Raw genomic sequence first — 22,047 nt, forward strand, 5'->3', positions numbered from 1 at the left:
TTTTTCTACTATTGTACATGGTGCGGGTGGCATCTTCAGATGTATTTCGATATCCATTACCCTCAAACTTCTGCTGTTACTGTCCAAGGTGCAGGCTAGTCCTGCAGTGTGTTCAGGTGTCTATTGCCCTCTCAGCTAATATGCTACTCCCTCCGATCACAACTATAAGATGTTCTAACCTTTTTCTGAATCAGATGTATATAGACATGGTTTAGTGTGTTTATTCACTTATTCAAGACCGTTTGTAGTCCATATTGAAATATCCAAAACATCTTATATTTATGAACCCGGGGAGGAAGTACTAACAGCAGTCAATTTATTATTTAAACATAAATTTGGGGTTAAGTTCTGTCTACTTTTCCAAAAAAATATAAAAATGCATTGAGATTCACTATACTACCACTCAAATTATGCCCATGTGTGTATTTCACTGCAGGACATCTTGCTGAATTAGTAATATTGATTGGAGCAGCAGACATTGGTGGTGAGATGATGGGTAGCAGCAAGAGAGAGAGCGGCATGCCATCCTGTGGCGAGTCCGTGAAGATTACGGCAGAGGCGTTCCCAAGCAACAAGAGGAAGAAGGCCGTTGTACCTCTTTGTGCACGGTTGCTTCCTGATGACATGATGTTGGAGGTGCTGCTTCGGCTCCCTGTCAAATCCATTCTCCGCTTCCAGGCCGTCTGCCGCTCTTGGGCTGCACTCTTCTCCTCCAAGGATTTCTGCAGCCTCCATATGGCAACATCCAAGGTGCCACCACAAGCACCAAAGCTACTAGTTGTCTCCCCCACAGCAGAATTGGACTCCACCTCAGTATGCTCATACTCAACCTCAAGCTCAAGCTCAAGCTCGAGAGATGCTTTGCTCTTCACCGTTGACTCTGCCCGCCGCAACTCCATGGAAGTAGTGATGCCCTCACCTTGCTGTGGGCTCACCCTTCTGTTTGACGCTGTTGCGCCGGCTTACTATGTTTGCAATGCATCCAGAAGGGAAGTCACACGTTTGCCACCTCACAGTCTTCCGAAATATGATTCCAGTGCTGGACTGGGATTTGATGCCCGGACAAGGGAGTACAAGGTCGTCAGGTTGATCAATGGGTTTTCTGATGAGAAGGAGATGATCAGGTGTGATGTGTACACGCCTAGAGCTGATCGCTGGAGGCCTGCGGCTGGAGGAGTACCCTTCAAGTTGTCCCTGTTTGCAAATTCTGCAGTCGCTCATGCAATGGTGAACAAAATACCACCTGCGTTTGCCAATGGATTTCTGCACTGGTTGATCAATCCTTCTTTTTTCTTCAGAAGGCCAAGAGCTGCTATCATATCCTTTTCTGTTGCAGAGGAAACCTTCGGATGTGTCCGTTCACCGCCGTTCTGGGGACCAACAGAGCACCTGCGCTCCTGGGCTCACTCAGAACGAGAGCACCTGGTTGTGATGGATGACCAGTTGTGCATTGTCCGGGACCTTCGCAACGGAAACCCTGATGGTAGCACCTTGGAGATTTGGGGACTACTGGATTGTGGCTCTGGTGATTGGTCCCTGAAACATCGAATTGATTTGTTTGGGCAAGTCGGAAGAGAATTAGGTGAGCCAAAGGTTGTGAGGGTTATTGGTTCTGTCGGCAATGGCACTTTGGGGAAGAAGATTGTCATTGCTACTAGCGAGTGTTGGGTTGAGTTTCAGAAGAAGGTTTACACCTATGATCCTAGGTGTCAAATTCTGGAGGCCATTCTTTCGGTGACCGAGACACACACCCGACTTACGCGTTTGATCCCTGGCTCAAGATTTAGCCTGTTTGAAGAGAGCCTTGCTCCAGTGCATAAAAGGGATGATGAGCTAGCCATGCCATATACCCTGGCTAAACTGATGATGAGCTAGCTATGAAACTACTACTACAAGCTAAATCAGCCATACCGACGATATTTAGCAGTGGCTTGGATTGATTGAGAGTGAAAACTTCAGCTAAAAGACCAAATGGCACTGTTGTGGTGATCTTCTATCACCTAAGGACTTGAAGAAATCATTTGATATGATCTTACCTGGTTAATATGCAAATCTGTTGTGGTATTCTCTGAAGCTGCCACCTACATTTTCTAGTACCAACAATAGCCACTTGATGTCCAGCTTAGATTTACAAAGAGAACTCCATTGGCGATACATATTTTATTTCTTGTTTCTTATTTCATATGTCTTTATAGACATATCATGTGGTTGTTGCAGGTACCCTTATTGATTATGTGAAAGGAAGCTGAAAGTTAGACTGTAAAATATTTATAACCATAACATAATATTGACACTATCAGTCTTTGTATGACTAAACGGTTTCACTTATTTGAATTATTGAGTGAGAGAACTTCGCTGTAGGCTCTATGTTCTTTCATCAGGCGTACTCTGTATTACACCGTTGCTGAATGCTCACTATAATTTTCCCTAATTATCATTTATGACCATGAGTTGTATGAGGGGGCTGACTGCCTCTTTTGTATGCAGTACTTGGTCCTTATATACACTTGAATACACATCAAATCTACTCTGTGTGATAGTAGGTGGACGAAAAGGTCATATTGCTATGATGGATATGTCGAATATATGGATGTCATCAAGGATTTTCAGGTTAGCTTTCAGTATTTAAGCAGTCTGTTAGCATGTTGGTTTACTTTTTTTTGGTCACTAAGACGTTCACCATTTTCAGTGCTTTCCTAATAAATTAGGCTGGCAAGAATGGTCTTAGTCTGCTGTTCAAACTTACTCAAAATGTAGTTGTATTAAAAGTGTGTGCCTTTTGTGAGACCTCCTTAAAAGCAAGAACTAAAAGAATGTTTATGTTTAAGTCTACTAGTTTGACAAATATACACACGTGAAGGCTAAATACCTAAGATACGCCACTTCTTTCCCAAGATACTATTGAGAAATAAGGATAATGGTATGCTAAAAAGGTAAAAAAGAAATTTGTTTCATGTATTCGTAACTGACGGTGATACACATTTTTATTGATGGAAGGTGTGGATGTTGAAGTCAAGGAACTACTTACAGTTCATGTTTCTTCAAGGTATTGAAATTTTGAAACTAGAGTAACTGGTAACCAACACGTTGCTCACCTTGCAGGGATTAAAAGGGTTAATTTCCCTTGTACTTGGGTTTAATCAGCTTTATACTTCGGTTTTTCCGATAACCTGTGAGTGCACCTAGTATTCATATGCTTTAAGTGATAGCAGCTCAACTTCGGATCTAATATGCTGACTTGCTGAGGTTAGTGTAGGTAGTTTGTCTTGTTTGCCTAGGAAACAGGAAAGTATTCAGAGACGTTACTGCTGTCTCATTGGTTTTCCATGGTTCGCGAAAGTGCTAGGTGCTAGGCAGGCAGTGTATGGATGTCTAGTGCCTGGACGTCACCTGGAACATGGTGACAAGCAGCCAACTGAGAACCTTGGGCCTAGGCAATGCATCCAAGAGCAAAAATTAGAGAGTGCGGGTAAGGGAGAACGATGTGGGGTGGATGTAGAGGGTGTCCAGGCATCTGGAGGAGATGTTCTGTGGCCGTGCCGATAGGAGAGTGTCGCTCGTGGTGTCTAGGAAGATGATGTCCCATGTTGCCATGTTTTGAATAGGGGCATATCTGGCCCATGTGCAACCCTAGCTTTATCAGCCCTTCTAGCTGGCCATCTAAACCATCCATATATCCATACCCTCTGCATATGATCTGCTTTACGAGGGAGCCTCCACTTCACAAATCTTCTCATGCTGCCGCTGCTGCCGGTCCTCCTCTTCTTGCCATCGCAGCTCCTCATCAGGTTGTCTCCTCACGCCACCGCTAGAGAAGTCAGTAACTCACTTGAGTACTTTGCTTTGCTAGATACCTATGGTGAAGTGTCGCAGCACGCCATCACAGAGCATCTAATAGCACATTTTTAACCTTGATGATTTCTTGTGTGAAGATTTTTTGGTAGTTCACTTTGATGGTGATGAAAGAAAGCTGTGACCTGACCTTACATCCCCGGTCCAAATTCTGTTCTTATTTCCCAAACCATGTGTTGCTACGAACCCATGTGTCAGTGTGACGTCCAGTCCAGATCCATTATCGATAACTGACAGCTTTGTGGTGGCAAAATACACTGCATGCAAATAGATGTACTTGTTTCCCCTTTGTTAATGAATATGATACTTTGTTTTTTGCGACAGGCCTTCCAGAATGAACTTATTGGTACTAAACAGTTGAGTATTGCAATTCTTTTGTTGGATAGAACTAGTTTGGACAGCCTTTTGTTTCCTAAGCACCATAACAATGCTACCACACACATTTCGTTGCTGTCTGTCATCCAATTTGTACCCACAAAAGATTTGCTATCTCGGAATGCTTCTTTTGGAGTCTTATCAGTGCTCTTCTATTTCACAGGAACAATGGCAAATCGTTGGAACTTCAGTTTCTGGATAAACACTAACTCTTGGTATCAATAAACAGCTTCCGGCAGCTCTGCTATCAAGATATGAGTACCAGTGAGACGATCAAACGAGAAGGCCTGTGAAACCTCATTAGCAGGTGACACTGTCGCAGTGCGGGCGGGGAGCACACGCATCCACAAGGGGTGGAGATGCGGGCAGCCGAAGAAGAGATGGCATATTTTTTGGTACACACCAGGGCAGAAGGGGCAATCGGAGACACCCAATGCGATGAAGGCACGGGTACGGGTATTCTGGTGACGCATGATCGAGACTAAGATCTTGACCTTCATGGAGCAAAATCACCGCTGCTGACCAGTTCGCAACTGGTGTCCCCTGCCTGCCTGCATGCTTCCATGGTGTCCCCTGCCTGTGCCTGACTGCATGCTTCCATCTCCTGTCCATGAACCTCGTGCTATCTCTGACCCTCTGATGGTTATGATTTTATTTCATCTTTGTCGATTGGGGCAAAGCTCACAGTAGATTCTCACATTTCAGTAAATACCATGGCTGTTCTCAGGATGGACTTGTGGTCGTGGAAGGAGGTCCTCGTATGGTTTGTTTCTTAAAAGTAACTTTAGCAATGATTGGTTTGTAAGTTGCCAATTCGGAGCCATTTGTCTCATGGCTTTGATCAGGCAGATGCTTGGTCTTAGAGGGCTATCATGTTTTCTACCAAGTGCACTGTTAGGTATAGGAAGAAAATGGTCTAAAATCTTTTTTTTTTTGCGAATACGCAAATGTTGTGTATCTTTTCATTAATAGAAGAAGAGTGATAGCATGTGATTACACGAGTGGGTGTTGTTGGGTGTTGTACCATTCCACCGTGTAACTTGGCTGTTGTTGCTTTACATATAAAGCGGGACGAAAGCCTATTTCAAGAAAGATTACATACACTCACTTAGTCATGTGTGCTAGAGGCATGGTAGTTAGTTTTGGAGCAAACAGAAAAGAGAGGGGTTGCATCGGACGAGGCGTTTTGGCTCCCGGAGTGAACAGAAAAATTCAAAAAAATCCCAAAAACAATTGTGGTCAAAGATGCGTGAGTTCGTGATGTCCGTGCAAAAATTCAGCACATTTGAACATCCGACAAGGTCTGTGAAAAAGTTTACTGTTTTGCACTGTTGGAGCTGATTTTGTTTTATTCTGAATGCTACTTAGATGTCCGAATGAGTTAAAACTTGGCACGGATCACGCACTCAAGCATTTTTCACTGCAATCTTTATGAATTTTCTAGTATTTTATTTGAATGTACTGTTCACATGGTGTAGATGAGCTCGGGAACCGAATTGGACATTCGGATTGCATCCCCTAAAACATCAAAGTTAACTCTCAGGAATGATGTTCTTTATCCCGGTGGCGCCAGCCTTGGCCCATAGGCTCGCCTCCTTGATGGTGGTGATGGGTTGAGAGACCGATGTCCAATCGTCGTCGAAGATGCATCCATTGCGGTGTTTCCACAACCACCACGCGGTGAGGATGATGATGGATGCAAGTCCCTTGCAAGCAGAACCTGGCGCTTGGTTGAACGTTGTGGCCCACCATGTCTGAAAGGGTGTGTCACCATGAGGTAGGTCAGTTGGTGCTCTCACCCAACTAAGAACTTCGTGCCATATCTGCCTAGAGAAGGAGAAGCCCGCAAGAAGATGTTGCATCGTCTTTGGCTCTTGGTCGCATAGGGCACAAACGTTGTCGTGAGGGAGGCCATGACGTGCCAAACGGTCTGCCGTCCAGCAACTTTTGCATCGCAAGCCACATGAAGAACTTGATGCGGAGCGGCGCCCAGGGTTTCTAGGTAAGTTTCCAGTGTGGGTCTTCACAAGCATCGAGGAAGAGAGCTCAGGTAAGTTTTCAGTGTGAGTCTTCACAAGCATCAAGGAAAAGAGCTTGGTAGCAAGAGTTGACGGAATAGGAAGCCGAGGCCGTCCATTTCCAGTTGAGGCTGTCTGGGAGCCTGATAGCTCCAATGTGGCGCACGCGCCGCCAACGTACTGGACCAAGGCGATCGGCCCAGGGCACCCTGGATATCATGCACCCATGATCGATGGTGAAGAGCCTCGCAGACCATGAGCTTGATCGTTCCTAGACGCCAACGAGCATGGTCTAAAATCTTGACAATGCATAACAAAATCACGCTGCTTGGATGTTCCTTCACGAATTCCATTGATCAGGTTCCGGCCTCAGTGTTCTGCTATTTAATTTTCTCAACGTGGACGAGGAAAACACAAAACTTCGTGGTTGGTAGGTCGAACCGTGGATCATTTGGTTGTGGAAATGATGGTGCTCTTCATTTTCGCGGAGGCAACAGCTTTGCCCCCATTTCAATAAAATAAAATAAAATAAATCATCCGGGCATTCCCCTTCATATTAATTGGATAACGGAAATACAAAGCACCTACACTCTACAGCCGGGCGTCTCGACCCTCCTCGAACACCCGGGCTGACGGCCCGGTCACTGAACGCTAAAAAAACAAGACCCAAACAGGCGCCTCAAACATTCGGGCTGACCGATACCCTTCATATCCAGAGGAGGCCCGGGCGTGACCGGGCGCATGCGACACGTCGGGACCGGCCAAAGCTAGCCCATCCGATCTGATATATATTCGTCCCTATCTGTTTGCCGTACCAAACCCTAGCCAAGCCATTCCACTTCGCTCCGCTCCTCAAGCTCATGTCCAGTGATCTCCGGCCTTCTTCGGCAATGGCGGGCAGCGGATCTGACTCCGCGCGTCATCCCATGCGGGTTGGAGGAGGCTATGGCCCTCCGTATTGCACTCTGCCGTTGCTGGGAGGACTACGCCCGACCGACGGCGGCATATGTTCAGCGTGAATTCATTGCATCAACGCAACAGGCGCTCGGATATGCCGGGGCTGGATCATCGTGGTCCGTTAGCCTTCCCATCTCCGGTCCGTTGGAGTATGAGTGCTATCGGGACTGGTGTACCCGTCGTGGGAAGGAGAGGACGGATATGAGGGTGGCCGAGGCCCGCCTCGCTGCCGTGACGGCGGCGGAGGTGGTGGATGTGGCGGCGCGCGCTCCACAGAGGAGGAAGTCATCCGTACTCGCATCCAAAAGAAGCGGCAACATAGGAACATGCACACCCTTGCCCAAATAGGGCGGTCCGCGTCATGGCCGGACTCCCCCCCCCCCCCCCCCCTCCAAAGAGAAGGATGACAACGGCGACGGAGAGCAGATCCGGCTTGATCCATTTTGCATTTTTGAGCGCTACTTCCGCGAGAAACACAGCAGGGACGCCGGGAAGGGCAAGGCCCGCCGTGGATGATCTTCTTTGTAGCTGGTATGTAGGTAAAAAATGCCAAAATAATTTAGTCTGATGACAATGTTCTAATGTAGTAGCTGGACGATTTATGTTGTATCGTGGTGTAAACTAATAAACACCCTTACACTAGCAATCACGGAACATGACAGCCTCCAGAGCACGCCCAGTGGACCTGGCTCACAAAAAAAAACCACGCACACACGGTACCAATAAGAGAAAAACCGTTGAGATTACACACAGGTGTCATGTGTGATACCAAGCAATCTCAACGGTTGCTGCGAATCAACCTGTGGTTGAGTTGGTTAGGTGGACAGTGGTATCCCCAACCCACCAGGGTTTCGAGTTGGCTATGATGACTATCAAATTGCCTAGCATCACATGTAAGTTGTCTACCATGACTACCTATCAACTTTGTTGCTATGTGAAGCACTTGTTGCGTTACCGACTCAATGCTCTTATAAAATTGGCTATCATGATTGTAAAGTTGCCTAGTTGCCTAGTATCACTTTCAAATGCAAAAGGAAATTTCCTAGCTTTATAATCGCCAAAATAATGTTGCCTAGTTGCCTAGTAACACCACGATACAACATAAAGCTAGGAAATTTCCCCATATGAAAATGCAAAAGGAAATTCACAGTCCCATGATGAAATGTCGTGCTGACTAGCATTGGCGATTATAAAGCTTGGGAAATAAATAGAACATGGGAGTAGGTCGCGCCACATACCGTGAGGTGAATAAATTTATGTAAAAACATCACCATAATCATACTTTGTCGACCTTTTTCTACACAACCCCTCCAACATTGTGTCGCAACTTGCAACCACTAGCCATTGACGCCCTACTCCTGTGTAATCTTGACTATGATATCATGTATATATGTGTTTTTCTTCTTGGATAAAGGAAGACTTTATTGACTAAAATTTTCACATAAGACATTACGAGAAATTGTCACATGATGACAATTTCAAAGAGCTTCCAACATCCAAACACGGTATGTACTCCCTCTGTCCCATAACGTAAGACATTTTTGACACTACACTAGTGTCCACTAATGGGACGGAGGGAGTACATCGGATTGCAAAGAGTTTCCAACATCCAAACACGATAAGTACATCGGATTGCAAAGAGTTTTGAACACCAAACACGCCGCATAGTTAGAATGTATATGTAAATGGCTCAAACAATGAAAAACATGAAAACAAATAATGCAGCCCCTTTGGCACTCCAGAAACAACGTACACGGACAAAGGGCAGAGAGGTCTTTCCTGATCATCGGCTAGTGTCTGCAACCAAATTATGGCTACAGTTTTGGTGCGCCAAATAACATAGCACAGTATGCAAGCCTTTCGAAAAGAGAACAGCATGCAGGCAGGCACACACATGACATGAAAATAACCGGAGAAAACAAGAGTGCCCACTGTAATCCAGATTTCAGAATTTCCTTGTCTGATCAACCACATAACAATTGTCTATTCTGAATATAAGCTGCAGAATCTCACAGTACTACGACAGTACGACGATCCCTAGACATTGATGAACAGAAATTGTGGCACCGGAAAGAAGGCGGCTCTGCTCACCATTCGAATCTCCCTCGTCGTTCTTGTGACCCAGGCGCCATGCATATCGAAACGGAAGCTGTCGACGGGAACCAGCGGCATTGGACCAAAGACGTCCTGCAATCTGCAGAACTGGTAGGTGATCTGGGAACCAGCACGGTAGGCGCCGACGAAGATGGTCGGCGGCTGCGGGAAGACGAATGGCTGCAGGAGCTGCAGGTCGGGCGCGGATATGTTGGGCATTGGAAGGATCCGCAGAACTTCGCCAAAGCACTGGCACACATGGTCCTGGCAGAAGATCGTGCCGCATGTGTAGCAGAAGAGCACCGCGTCGACGTTGCAGCCGTCACCTTGACATCCGGCGTACGGCAGTCGACGGGGGAATGGTGCCATTCCTCGATGTGGTGGGCCATTCCCCCCGCCGCCGCCTGGCCCTCCCCCTCCCCCTCCGTCACCGCCTCCAGGTCCAGGGGCTCCACCCCCACCGCCGCCTGGCCCTCCCCCTCCGCCACCGCCACCGCCTCCAGGTCCAGGGGCTCCGCCAGCACCGCCGCGACATGGTTCAGCTCCTCCTGCGCCTCCCACCGTCGTCCCACGCCATCCCCAGTTGCTCCCCTGTCCAAGTCGAAGGATCTTGTTAGAAACACACGGGTTGACAGCGGCAGCAATATACTCCTGATTACTACTGTAGAACTTACACGAACGGCGGTGCGACGTCGCCGCTGCCCTTCTCCGCCAGCATCAAGATGGACGGCGGGTTCGGAGCCTCCTCCTCTTGCTTCAAGACAGTGTGCGCAACGCTTGGGCCGGTCTTCCTCTCGGGCTTCAGCGCCGCGTCCCGGCTCATCTTGTTCTCCTGCTTGAGGGACGCGGCGGCCCTGCTGATCTTCCCCTGAATCGGGGCTGTCACGAACCCGCCGCTATTCCCCAGGATCGCTGGCGCCTCGTCGTCTCTGACAAATAAACATGCTCATCGTCGTCTTCGTGTACAACTGTCCATCTCCGATGCAAGATGGGAGCAATATCGATCAGGAGTTTAGGAGCGAAGGTGAATGAATCCGCACCTTGCGACGCGAGGCGCTCGGATGTGCGGGACGGCGCGGCCGGACTCGCCGGTCTCGGGCGCGAGTACCGCAAACGGATTGGAGCTCGCGAACCTGCATTTGTTGGGGAGTGGTGCTCGCTGGCCAGCAAGAGCCCGCAGCCGTCCCGACGCCCTGCGCCAGTCGTCGCGGCGGCTGAACGAGGCGGCGGCCCGACGCGGCGGCGTGGAGCGGTGGCGAGGCGACGAGACGGCGGCCCGACGCGGTGGCGTGGAGCGGTGGCGAGGCGACGAGGCGGTGGCCCGAAGCGGCGGCGTGGAGCGGTGGCGAGCCGAAGAGGAGTCGCCGCGCGGTGGGGAGACGACGCTCGAGGTGGCGCCGAGGTAGTAGGCGGCGCGGGCGGTTGCCATGGGTGGTTCTGCAAGTAGGGTTTTCCGATTTGGTATTCCGGTGGAGGCGACTTGTTTTTTTTTTTTTAGGGAAATGCCATTATGGCGGTTTATATTTTATGTGCAAACATCGATACATCGTTTGTCAATACATCTACTAGAAAATCCGGAGGCTCCGATTTCCAGACAATGGTTCTAGAGACCTCCGAATTTCTAGCCAACAAATCTGCCACCATATTGGCCTCCCTAGGACAATGAGAAAATTCTATTGAAATAAAATTACGAGCTAAAAATGAGCATTCTTCATAAATTACCGCTGCCGGACCAAGTGAGTTTCCTCCGTTTTGCATGATCTCAATAACTTCCATGCAATCACCTTCTACGCAAATTTTGTTACATCCCATTTCATTGGCAAGGAGGAGTCCATCTCGTAATCCCCGTGCTTCTACCGTTGCCGCATCTTGTACGAATGGGATATTGCTACATGATGCTGCCACAAAGAAGCCCGTATGGTCCTGTAGAATCGCACCTGTCGCCCCGGTTCCTGTCGCCCCGGTGCCGCTGTCACTATCAAAACCAGCATCAAAATTCAGTTTAACCTCCAATGGCTTCTCCCAGCCATGTCTCTTTATTCTGCCCTTCTTTGAATTTGCTCTTGAGAAATTTTTCGCAAGTGCTGAAATTGCTTGCGCCGATCTAGTGGATTCATATAGTTGCTCACCATGGGTATAGCTACGTCGCTCCCACCATAAATACCACACCGCTGTGGCAACAAGGTCATTGCGCTGGACATCACAGACCACGCCTTCGTTGGGTTCTTGGACATAAGCAGATCAGCCATAACTGAGCCGCCCTCCCTTTCCATCATGCAAACCTCGTTAACCACTGATGCCAAACCAAGTAGGCGCCAAACTTGTTGAACACGCGGGCATAGGAAGAGAGCATGTCGAATGCTCTCACAATCTGAGTTACACAAAGGGCATTGAGAACTAGTTATTATGTGTCTATTTGCAAGAACTCCTTGACATGGGATCGCTCCGAGTAAAGTTTTCCACACGTGGATTTTTACTTTTGATGGCACATTCAATTTCCAAACGGTCCTCCAATCTGGACTAGTACTTGAGGCTTGTATTGAGTTAGTCATCCTCAACTTTCGTCCATGTTGGTGCTCCCATTCTTCATGATAGGCCGAGTTCACCGTAAATGATCCACTCCTATGTAAATGCCAAGAAACAAAGTCCTCCATCATCCCTACAGCCAATGGGATATTCAGAATACGTTGTGCATCAATTGGCCAAAACAACTCATGAATCAACTGTGCATCCCACACTCTGTTATCCGCATCAATTAATTCAGACACCTTGGTGATCACAATGTTAGCTCTAGGTGTCATAACCTTTCGAGTGGGGCTGCTTGGTATCCATGTGTCCTCCCATATATTTATCTGTGACCCATCTCCTACTCGCCATATATTCCCTCTCTTGAAAGTTTGAATGCCATACCAAAGACTTTGCCAAGTGTAAGAGTTACCCTTCTTAAGACTGCAATTAAGTAGATCACCCTCAGGAAAATATTTTGCTCTCAAGACTGTAGCACATAAAGAGTCTGGTTCACATAGAAGCCTCCAACACTGTTTAGCAAGGAGAGCCAAATTAAAGCAGTGTAAATCTCTGAATCCCATACCACCTCTCTCCTTCGGTACACACATCTTCCACCAGGCAAACCAATGCATATGCTTTTTCAAGTCATCATCACCCCACCAGTATTTAGACATGGCAGAAGTTATAGCACTGCATATCTGTTTAGGTAATTTAAACACTGACATAGCGTAAGATGGGATTGCCTGGATGATTGACTTTAATAAAACCTCTCTTCCTCCATAAGATAGTAACTTCTCTTTCCACCCTCTAATTCTGCTAAGTACTCTATCAATGAGATGTTGGAAGCAATCAGAGCGGTCCACACCCACAATTGGGGGTAGCCCCAAGTATTTGTCTGTAATCGCCTCTGCCATTATGTTTAGGGTGGTACAAACCTCCACCCTAGTCTCAACGGGTGTACATGGACTGAAAAAGATGGTAGACTTGGCCTCACTCACCATCTGACCTGAAGCTGTACAATAATCATCTAGAGCTCTTCGAAGACTAGTTGCATTTGTAGCGTCTGCTCGCATCAAGATTAATGAATCATCAGCAAAAAGAAGATGTGACACCGAGGGGGCGTCTTTGCACACCTTAACTCCCAATAAATTCCCAGACTCCTCCTCATGCGATAAAAGACTTGAAAGGCCTTCCGCACAGAGCAAAAACAAGTAAGGGGAGAGGGGGTCCCCTTGTCTGAGCCCCCTGGAAGGAATAAAATAATCAGTAAGCACGTTATTCACCCGTACCTGGTATGTCACCGACCTGACACACTTCATGATCAGGTCCACCCAATTTGCCGTGAAGCCCAAACTTAGAAGAATCATTTGCAAGAAACTCCATTCCACCCTATCATATGCCTTATGCATGTCAAGCTTCACTGCACATGTGCCATATTTGCCCGTAGTTTTCTTCTTTATCGCATGGTAAGATTCAAAGGCCACCAGGAAATTATCCGTAATGAGGCGTCCCGGAACAAATGCACTTTGGTTTGGTGAGATGATCTCAGACAAAATATATTTCAGCTGGTTAGCCAGAAGTTTGGAAATCACCTTGTATACAACGTTACATAAACTTATAGGCCGAAATTGGGTTATAACCGTAGGATTTTCAACCTTTGGGATAAGAACAATAGTGGTGTTATTCCATCCTTCAGGGATCTTCTTCGAGTTAACAGCAATGAGCACTTCATCAATCAAATCCTCACCAATGATATGCCAAAACCTCTTATAAAAGACCGCATGGAGACCGTCCGGACCTGGGGCCTTTAGGTCGCCTATGTTGAACAAGGCCTTCTTCACCTCCTCTCGGGTGTATGCTTTGTTTAGTTCGTCATTCATTGCATCTGTTACTCTTGGTTTGACTTTGTCAATTACATTCATGTCCGGGGCTTGCTGACCTGTAATAAATAAAGAGGAGAAGTAATCTGCAGCATGAGTATGAATATCATCCTGGTCCTCTATCCAGTCACCATTTTCTCATTGGAGACGCTTGATAAAATTTCTTTTCCGCCGTCCATTAGCCGCCCTATGGAAGAACTCTGAATTCCTGTCTCCCCTAGTAAGCCAGTCCGCCCGGCCCCGTTGGAGCCAGTAGATTTCTTCTTGTTCTAGAAGTTTTTCAATCTGCAAGTGTAGGTCATGTTGCTTAACCACTGCTTCATCTGATAGTGGTCCCGAGAGTACTACGTTCAATTCTTTCTGCAACTCCCGGAGTTTGTTACGAGGTCCCTTAAGAACCTCTCTATCCCAGCGATGAAGAGCCACATGAACATCTGCAGTGTTGATCGCTAGTGGCACAGAGCCCAACTCCTTGCGCTTGTCCCACGCAGTTTGAACGATTGTTTCAATATCTTCCTCCGCTAGCCACCGCACCTCGAATTTGCGGGTTCTTGACGGCCCCCTAGGCTGCACCCCCAGGTTAAAATCGGTATCAATAAGAACCGGCCGGTGATCAGATTTATCAAACTCCTCATTTGAAACAGCGAAACTAGGGAACAAGTCTGCCCATTTCATATTCCCCACTGCTCGATCCAAACGCTCACGTAGGTGGCCTCGACGCCATGAGAACAGGTCGCCTGTATAACCAAGGTCATCTAGTCCACAATCAGACAAAGCATCACTGAACATTTGCATACTTCTTTGTGGTCTTGCGACTCCACCGTCCTTCTCGTGTGCATGTAGTATTTCGTTGAAATCACCTGCCACTAGCCACGACAAATTTATCATTGCATGTAACTCCCGCAAGTAATCCCAGGACAAGTGCTTCCTTTCTCCACTCGGCTCTCCGTAGAAACCTGTGAAGCGCCACCCATTAACACTTGCTTCATTAATTCGGATGTCAATGTAATTAGCCTGAACTTCAAAAGATGTGACTCCCAATCCTGTGTACCAGAACATCACTAGACCACCGCTTCTTCCATCACTTTCCGCTACCGCCAAGCTATCAAAACCGAGTCTCCTCCTCAACCTTTCTGCCTTAGCTTTACACAGATGAGCTTCAGACAAAAAAAGCACATCCGGCCTCACCCGCCCTTGGACCCCCAAGAGTGCACGAACTGCCGCGGGCTTCCTCATCCCACGGCAGTTCCAACATAATATTTTCATTGCAACCGGTCGAGCCCCAGCACGGAGCTCCGTCCTCGGTAATTGAAACAATCACGCCCAGTGGCCAGGTACCAAAACACCACCACTAGAAACGCAACCAATCTGAATAGATTGGAGCACAACTTTCTTCACGAGACCTTCAAAATCTCATGCTTGAGATGTTCATCCGATCCAGTCGATTGAACAGACGGATTGATCTATCACGGATTCCAGCAGCAAGGCGGCAGAACTCGTAGTAGAGAGATAAAACCAGCGATGGCACCTCACGGCAGCATCCTGGGACAAGAAACCGGCCACGACACCTTCCGGTGCCGCCCTGGGATAGAGAACACCGGCCCCCGCGCCGCCGCCAGGGAGGCGGCCGGCGGCGGACCAGCGGAACCCTAAGTCGCCCTGGGAGTCGCCCCTCGGGAGAGAAAACGCTTTTGTGCTTACGCTTTTTATATTGTGGAGGCGACTTGTTTCGAAGGTGAGTAAGGCGAGAGGAAGGAAAGGAGAGGACGGCTGTTAACTAGTGAAACGGGCCTATTTGTGAACCCAGTACACCAATTGACTTTGGGCTGTTGGATAGCAAATCAAGGGATAAATTTGGCTAATTTCAGAAGAAAAAAAAGAGAGGCTAAATTCGGCTGGGCGCACGAGTTGATGACGCATTTCAAAAAAAAAGGCTAAGCATTTCTTCACAATACTATAAACCAACAGTTCATCGCACCGGTCTAGAACATTCGCATCTACAACCGAATTTGACAAATCCGGCCCACTATACACTCGGGAATGCGCTCGTGCCCGTCCATGGACATAACCAGACAGCCCCTTTTACTAAAAAAAATGTGGGACAACCCCTCATATGTTGTGTCTGGCGGCTACACACCTTAAATTTGAAATCTCAAATTCATGCAATGCATGCACGTTGATCATAGTGCACAAACTCATCACAATTCAACAGTTTACGAAATGCGGCAAAGCAAAATAAAGTATAGTTCAAGAGTTCGGACATGCCAAAATGAAATTATTGTTCGAGCATGACGGATCACTCGTTGGCCGATCACCCGCCGAACGCCATCCATACGTCCTGCTCCATGGCCAGCCATGCCTCCTCTTCCGCGATCATCCTTTCCTCCTCCTCCGTGGCTATCCTTGCCACTTGCTCCGTGGCCGATCACCCTATGATTGATCTCCTTCTTCATTCCCAAAAGCCATTTCTTTCCATGCTCATTCAAGGTGCTTTCGTCCACCAACATTATCTTGGCATCCTCTGCGTCTCAAGCAAGTTGCAACCTCTTATTCCCAAGCTCAATTCCTCCAATTGTTCGGGCCTTCTCTAGCTCCCATTTCATCGATGCTTCCCTCTTCTCCAACTCGATATTCTCCCTCTCAATTTACAACTTCTTGCTTGCCCTCTCCTGGTCTCAATCCATCCTCTCCTTTTATGCGCCCAACATGAGCTTGTACCTCTTCTCTTTCTTGTTCTCCCTTACGAAAAAATGCCCGTTCAAGTGGGGGACATTTTTGTAGCCGCGGTCGTGAGAGGCCCTCGCCTTCTCCCACTTGTTTCCCATCACTTGCCGGTTATCCTTTGGCACTGTGACTTTTCCATTCTCCCCTACAACTTCTTCCTCCTCCTCGCCTAATCCAATTGATTGGTGGGAGCTTGAGACATCATTCTTCCTTTTGTCGGCCTTGAGATCAGCCACTAGTTGTGTCCATTTTGGTTTGTCATTCAGTAGCACCCAGCCATGGCTAAAATCGAATGGCTTCTTTCCCTTTCTTGATACATAGTGGTCGCCACCACCGTCTAGCAAACAATGTATATATAACGATGAGAATGCAACAAAAAAATAATTCAAATGAACTAATTATGCTTACTTGAGTGGACACTCACATCCCACTTTGAGGGCGGCCAAGCACTTGGCATAGTAGTCGACATACTTGTTCACTTCCCCTTGTGACAATTTTGGTTTGTCACAGTCTTATACTTCAATTAATATTCTTTTCTAACCATTCGTACAATTATTGTACTGACTTTATTGTTAATGATTAATTACTGCCTATATAGTGTATCCCATGCAACATAAGGGTTGACTTCAACAAATTATGCGGTAATGCTATGTACTTTGAGGATGATATGGGCCGCACATTCTTAATGGATGTGCATAAACGAATGGATAGAACCATGATATATGGCGATGAATGGAAGCAGCACATTGCACAGAATAATCTCATCGGAGGAGAGTGCATATCCTTTTCCTTGAAAGGAGATGTCAATAGGTTAAGGACAATGTATTCCTGCAACGATGACGATGATGATGACGACCAGGATCATGACGATAGGCAGGATCAACAGGATGATGGAGACAACCAAGATGACGAGGATAGCGGTGAAGATGAGGACAGCCAGGATGACGAGGATGAGGAAGATGATGAGGAGGAGGAAGATGATGACGATGGTCCATTAAGTTCTGCAATTTTCTCTGAAAGAATAAGGAGGCTTACTCGAGATGAGACCATGAATATTACCGCGATGTTACCATCGAGTGTAGCCTTCGTGGGGAAGCCATTTGTGCACCGCTTAAGTAAAACCAACGTCATGAAAAAAAATCATGGTGAGATGATTTGTCTTCTTTTATCTTTTTTTCATAACCAAGTATGGTGAGATGTCTAACATTGCATGCTCTCTGTTTGCTTTTAATGATGGGGAGTGCAGAAGTTACCGATCAAGATGTTATCCGGAGTGGACATTCCCGCTGTCGGCACCGCTGGAGTACGCCATGGACCAACTGGGCATGTCACCAGCGTTCAGTACCAGACGAAAACAGACAGACGCATATCCTTTTGTAGGTCTGGCTGGCGGGAGTTCATGACAGGAAATAGAGAAATAAGGGTGGACACTCTTGTGATAATCAACATAAGGAAACGCAACCGCAATGACTTTCAGATGATGGTTGTCGTCGGACATGTTTAGAAATATATTCTTAAGTCATGAATTTATCAGCCGATGAACTGTTAGTTAATTGGTATTTTATGATGGACGTGGTCGATACATTGATGTTTGTTTCTTCAGTCAAACAAATCTGAAGTGTTACTTAATTATTCCGCCGTTTGTTTCCAAACTGAATTCGGTCTGCTTCGATTATATTGAGAATCGTATGACTAGCCTTTTGTAGTATTGTGTTTCAACTTGCAATGCCAAGAATTGTGTAGTCTATCATATCCCTTGAGTGGCGGGCGCTACGGCAAGACTGCCACTGCTACATGGTATTTGTGGCAGGCAGAAATAGCGAGTTGTGGCGGGTGGGAACAAACGCCCGCCACTGCAAGCACCGTACGAGTGGCAGGCGGGCGCCCGCCACTGATGAGGTTATAGCAGTGGCAGAAGGTCAGTGACGGACGGCCCTGGGAGCCTGGCCCGCTACTACTAGACATTCCTGCAGTAGTGACATGCTCGCAAGAAGCATGTCATGATAAAATGGCGCACTCAGAGAGTAAGTGAGGCATCTCAAATGTGTGTCATCAAAACAACTCCAAATGTTCGGACCAGACGGATCAGACAATTTTTGCCCTCCAACGCAGATCACCAAATCTTGTCTGAAATCCATCAGCATGGCTCCAAATCATGTGGGGAGGGGGGTAGGGGCTCTGCGGGAGTTCGGTCATCCGCTTCGTTCAACTTTTAGACACCTCGGACACACCCCAAAAACCGTGGTTCGGGCCCTCCATAGGTCCAAGACCACGAAGGAAGATGGAGGGCCGCCCCCTCCCGCCGACTGAACGAGCAACTCCTCCAGTCGGACTAAAGAGTCCCAATGCGAGTTCCGCCTCCAAGCAGACAAGAGGCGGAGGCGGCGGCCAAGCGCGTGCACTGCAAGCGTGACGCGGCAGTCAGGAAGGAATGTCGCCACGCCTGGTGCGGCTTCCTCCACTAGCGCGACGACGACGACTTGGACGGTGGTGACTACGACGATGGCAGTGCCGGTGCCCTCAGAGGCCATGTGTACAAGGTCATGATCCAATACTTAGCATAGGCTTTAGTTTAGTCTAGGTAAATTTCGAGTGACTTGGCTTGAACTTGTTAAATTTTATCATACATACATGCATATAATATATCATACTCGCTAAATTTCGGTTGACATTCCTGTTTGATCCGTTTGAAATGAAAGGACATTTGAGGAACACGATTGGACGACATCCGGCGCAACCTTATGTTCGTGGACACGTCGGGACGTGTCGATGGGCATTTGACGAGGTCATGATCCGCGTTGGAGATGCGCTGATGGTAAAGCTCGTCGGGCACACGAGATGGCGAAGTAGAATTGTCAGTCATGAGCGTCTGCCACGAAGATAAAGACACCATAAAAGAACGGAGTGGCGATCAAGGAGACAGAGTGCAAGGGGGCAGTTTGGTGTCCGAAGGCTGGAGCTCTCGTGCGGACCAGCCGAGCCAGACCCAATTAACGAACATTATTGTGACACCGTGGCACTTAATTATAACTGCAAAGCTAAGGTAAAAATGTACAGTAGCTCTCAAAATCATTTTTCTTTTTGAGATTTTAGTGGTCAAATGGGCTGGGATAATGATTGGGAGGTCAAGAGGTTTGGACTTATTACCCGGAGGGTAACTTTTGGTCTATGGGAACATATAAACCCTATATGAAAAAAATAGTAATTTAACAAAAAGTCAAAAAAATTTGAAAATATTTTTGAAATAAACTTGATCTTACATTGTACTTGTGAGAAAAATTTCACAAAAATAAAATCCCCCTTTGACTTCTTTTCAAAAAAGACAAATTTTTGGCCAAAATAGTGTGAATAGTGACCTATAATAGCAAATAAATTTTGCCTTTTTCACTGTGAAGTCAACATTGGTTTTTTTCTGGAAATTTATATATACTAGTGCAAAAGTAAGTTAAGTTTATTCTAAAAAAAACTTCTGAACTATTTTGACTTTTTGTTTAATTATTAAAAAAAATTCTCATGTAGAGTGTATATACAACTAGGAACCAAAGTGTATTTCCCTTATTACCCCCTCCTTCTTTGGAAGTCTTTTCTTTCCATTTTGGTTGGCCGGTGTCACGTGCTAGCTAGGAGCCGGACAAGAACAGGAGCATATGCTTGAACCTTGAATGGTCAAATGGCCCTGACCTGGGTTTGCTAACATGGGTTTGGAAAGATTGGCAAAGATCAAAGACTGACGGGTGAGGATGAATTTGAAGTGAGCAGCAACAGGGCTAGATGTTGTTTACAACTCTCTCCGTCTCATAATATAATAATGTTTTTTACACTGAGGACGGAGGTAGTAGATGAAAAGAACAAGAATAAGAAGAGTGATGTTTTTTTACCAAACGAAACTAGGGTGGGGCGGCGTTTTGCACTCTGGCAGATGAAGACGAGCTAGTGCTGGATATATGTGGTTTATGGGGGGAAAAAACAAGAGACCGCTGAACTGATGAACAGAGTATATGTACTGTGCTAGCAATGCAGAGAGTTCGAATCAAGATGCCGCAATTAATGCTTTACCAAAAAAAAATGCAGCAGTAAAAAAAGGATGTAAAAGTACTCCTTCTGCGGGCTGTAACCAAGTCAAGAAAAGTGGTTGAAGATTCAAGATTGTGCAGCAGTCCCATTTCTCGCCGGCAGGCTGCAACCAAGATTGGAGCTTCTTCTTCAGAACTGGCTTCTACAATGAACAAGAGACAGAGGAGCACAACTAGAGAAATTCTTGAGGCAAACCCTACCCGGGTGATAAAACCAAGAAGGGAGCGCCCCCAACATACACGTGATTAGGGTTCGGTAATGCACGATGAATTGCGAAAGCATCGACAAACTGAAACTGTCAACACTGAATCTATCTGCTGTCTGTCTTCTTCAACTGTGATGACGCACGTCAATTTCAAATTACTTGAAGAACATGCATATGTATTTATAGAGTATTTTTTTGACATTTTTTCAAATGTTTAGCCCATCTTTTACAACGCCGCACTTGATGCAACCTATCCTATATTTTCATCCATGTTTCGCAGGAGCCAACCCCCTGAACTTTCACCTCGCCTTTTCCTCCTGCATGCCCCCTTAGGTCTGGCCGACCCCGGCCCACGACCATCGCACCACCATCACCGCCTCCTCCGCCAGCCGATCGTACCACCGCCGGCTGCAGACGCCTCCGCTGCTCGTACGTTTAAAGAAGGAAATATGAGGCGTGTTACAGACGTCGATTTTTTTACAAACCCTCCGTCAGGAACGTTTACAACTAGTAGAAGTTTAGGTAGGTGTGTGGTCTCATTCTTCCTGCCAATTGAAAAGACGAAAACAAGAATGTTCTACATTCTTGCAGGGAGTATTACTCTCTGAAGAACAAATTACTCAGACAATATTCAAACTGGCCTATTAGCTCAGCTGGTTAGAGCGTCGTGCTAATAACGCGAAGGTCGCAGGTTCGAGACCTGCATGGGCCATTACTAATTTTTTTCTTCTTCTCTTTTTTTTCACTGTTCAAATTGCAAAATAATGAAGGAAAAAAAATAGAGTTTGGCTTCGCCCGGGTTCGAACCGGAGACCTTCAGTGTGTTAGACTGACGTGATAACCAACTACACCACGAAACCTTTGTGGTGGAATTATCCACAAGTACTTATAATTATTTCTTACTGTGGCGCCCACTGGGTTGGGTAGACAAACCAGTGTCATGTCAGATTGAGATCCTACAACAAGAAAACGAACAAGTGTGATATTGCATTAAAAAAACTTGAGAATTTCATCTACATTAAGCAATGGCTACTGTAATGGATTTTTGATGCTTCAGACTTCCACTCTATGGTGCTAACAGTTGCAGCAGTATGACATACTTGGGAGGACAGGAACAATGTAAGAAGCGGAGAGAACATTCCTTGTCTTGTTCAAATGGTGGGGAAAATTAAAGCATACATTGACTTCATATTGGCGAATAATTTTAGATTGGCTGTCCCAACAGGTGTGAGAACCTGGCATCAATCCCAAAATGGTCTCCACCACCGGAAGGGCAGTTCTGATCAATGTAGATGTTGCTATCTTCTCTGAATCAAAACGCATGGGTATTTGTGTTTTAATTCAGAATCACATGGGTCTG

At 46.7% G+C, this 22,047-nt stretch overlaps 3 protein-coding genes and 2 non-coding genes across 5 annotated transcripts; 3 read left to right on the forward strand and 2 right to left on the reverse strand.

Annotated features, from left to right (window-relative positions):
* The first annotated feature begins 462 nt into the window (after nucleotides 1-462).
* LOC147992533 (putative F-box protein At2g02030) lies at nucleotides 463-1,875 on the forward strand. The gene has a single exon (XM_087539055.1). The coding sequence runs from the start codon at nucleotides 490-492 to the stop codon at nucleotides 1,873-1,875; it is 1,386 nt and encodes a 461-aa protein (XP_087395181.1). The 5' UTR covers nucleotides 463-489.
* An 11,947-nt stretch (nucleotides 1,876-13,822) lies between these two features.
* LOC147992534 (uncharacterized) lies at nucleotides 13,823-14,743 on the reverse strand. The gene has a single exon (XM_087539056.1). The coding sequence runs from the start codon at nucleotides 14,741-14,743 to the stop codon at nucleotides 13,823-13,825; it is 921 nt and encodes a 306-aa protein (XP_087395182.1).
* A 462-nt stretch (nucleotides 14,744-15,205) lies between these two features.
* LOC147992535 (uncharacterized) lies at nucleotides 15,206-18,334 on the forward strand. Its single transcript, XM_087539058.1, has 3 exons — nucleotides 15,206-15,310; nucleotides 17,007-17,553; nucleotides 18,219-18,334. Exons 1-3 carry the CDS (start codon nucleotides 15,206-15,208, stop codon nucleotides 18,332-18,334), a joined length of 768 nt encoding a protein of 255 aa, XP_087395184.1.
* Nucleotides 18,335-21,325: 2,991 nt separating this feature from the next.
* On the forward strand, nucleotides 21,326-21,399 carry TRNAI-AAU (transfer RNA isoleucine (anticodon AAU)). The gene has a single exon. It is a non-coding gene; the product is annotated as a tRNA-Ile (tRNA).
* A 74-nt stretch (nucleotides 21,400-21,473) lies between these two features.
* Nucleotides 21,474-21,547, reverse strand: TRNAV-AAC (transfer RNA valine (anticodon AAC)). Its single transcript has one exon. It is a non-coding gene; the product is annotated as a tRNA-Val (tRNA).
* Nucleotides 21,548-22,047: the final 500 nt, after the last annotated feature.

Source organism: Triticum urartu, chromosome 1A (assembly GCF_056163025.1).
Source record: "Triticum urartu cultivar PI428250 chromosome 1A, HENAU_Tu73, whole genome shotgun sequence".
NCBI lineage: Eukaryota > Viridiplantae > Streptophyta > Magnoliopsida > Poales > Poaceae > Triticum > Triticum urartu.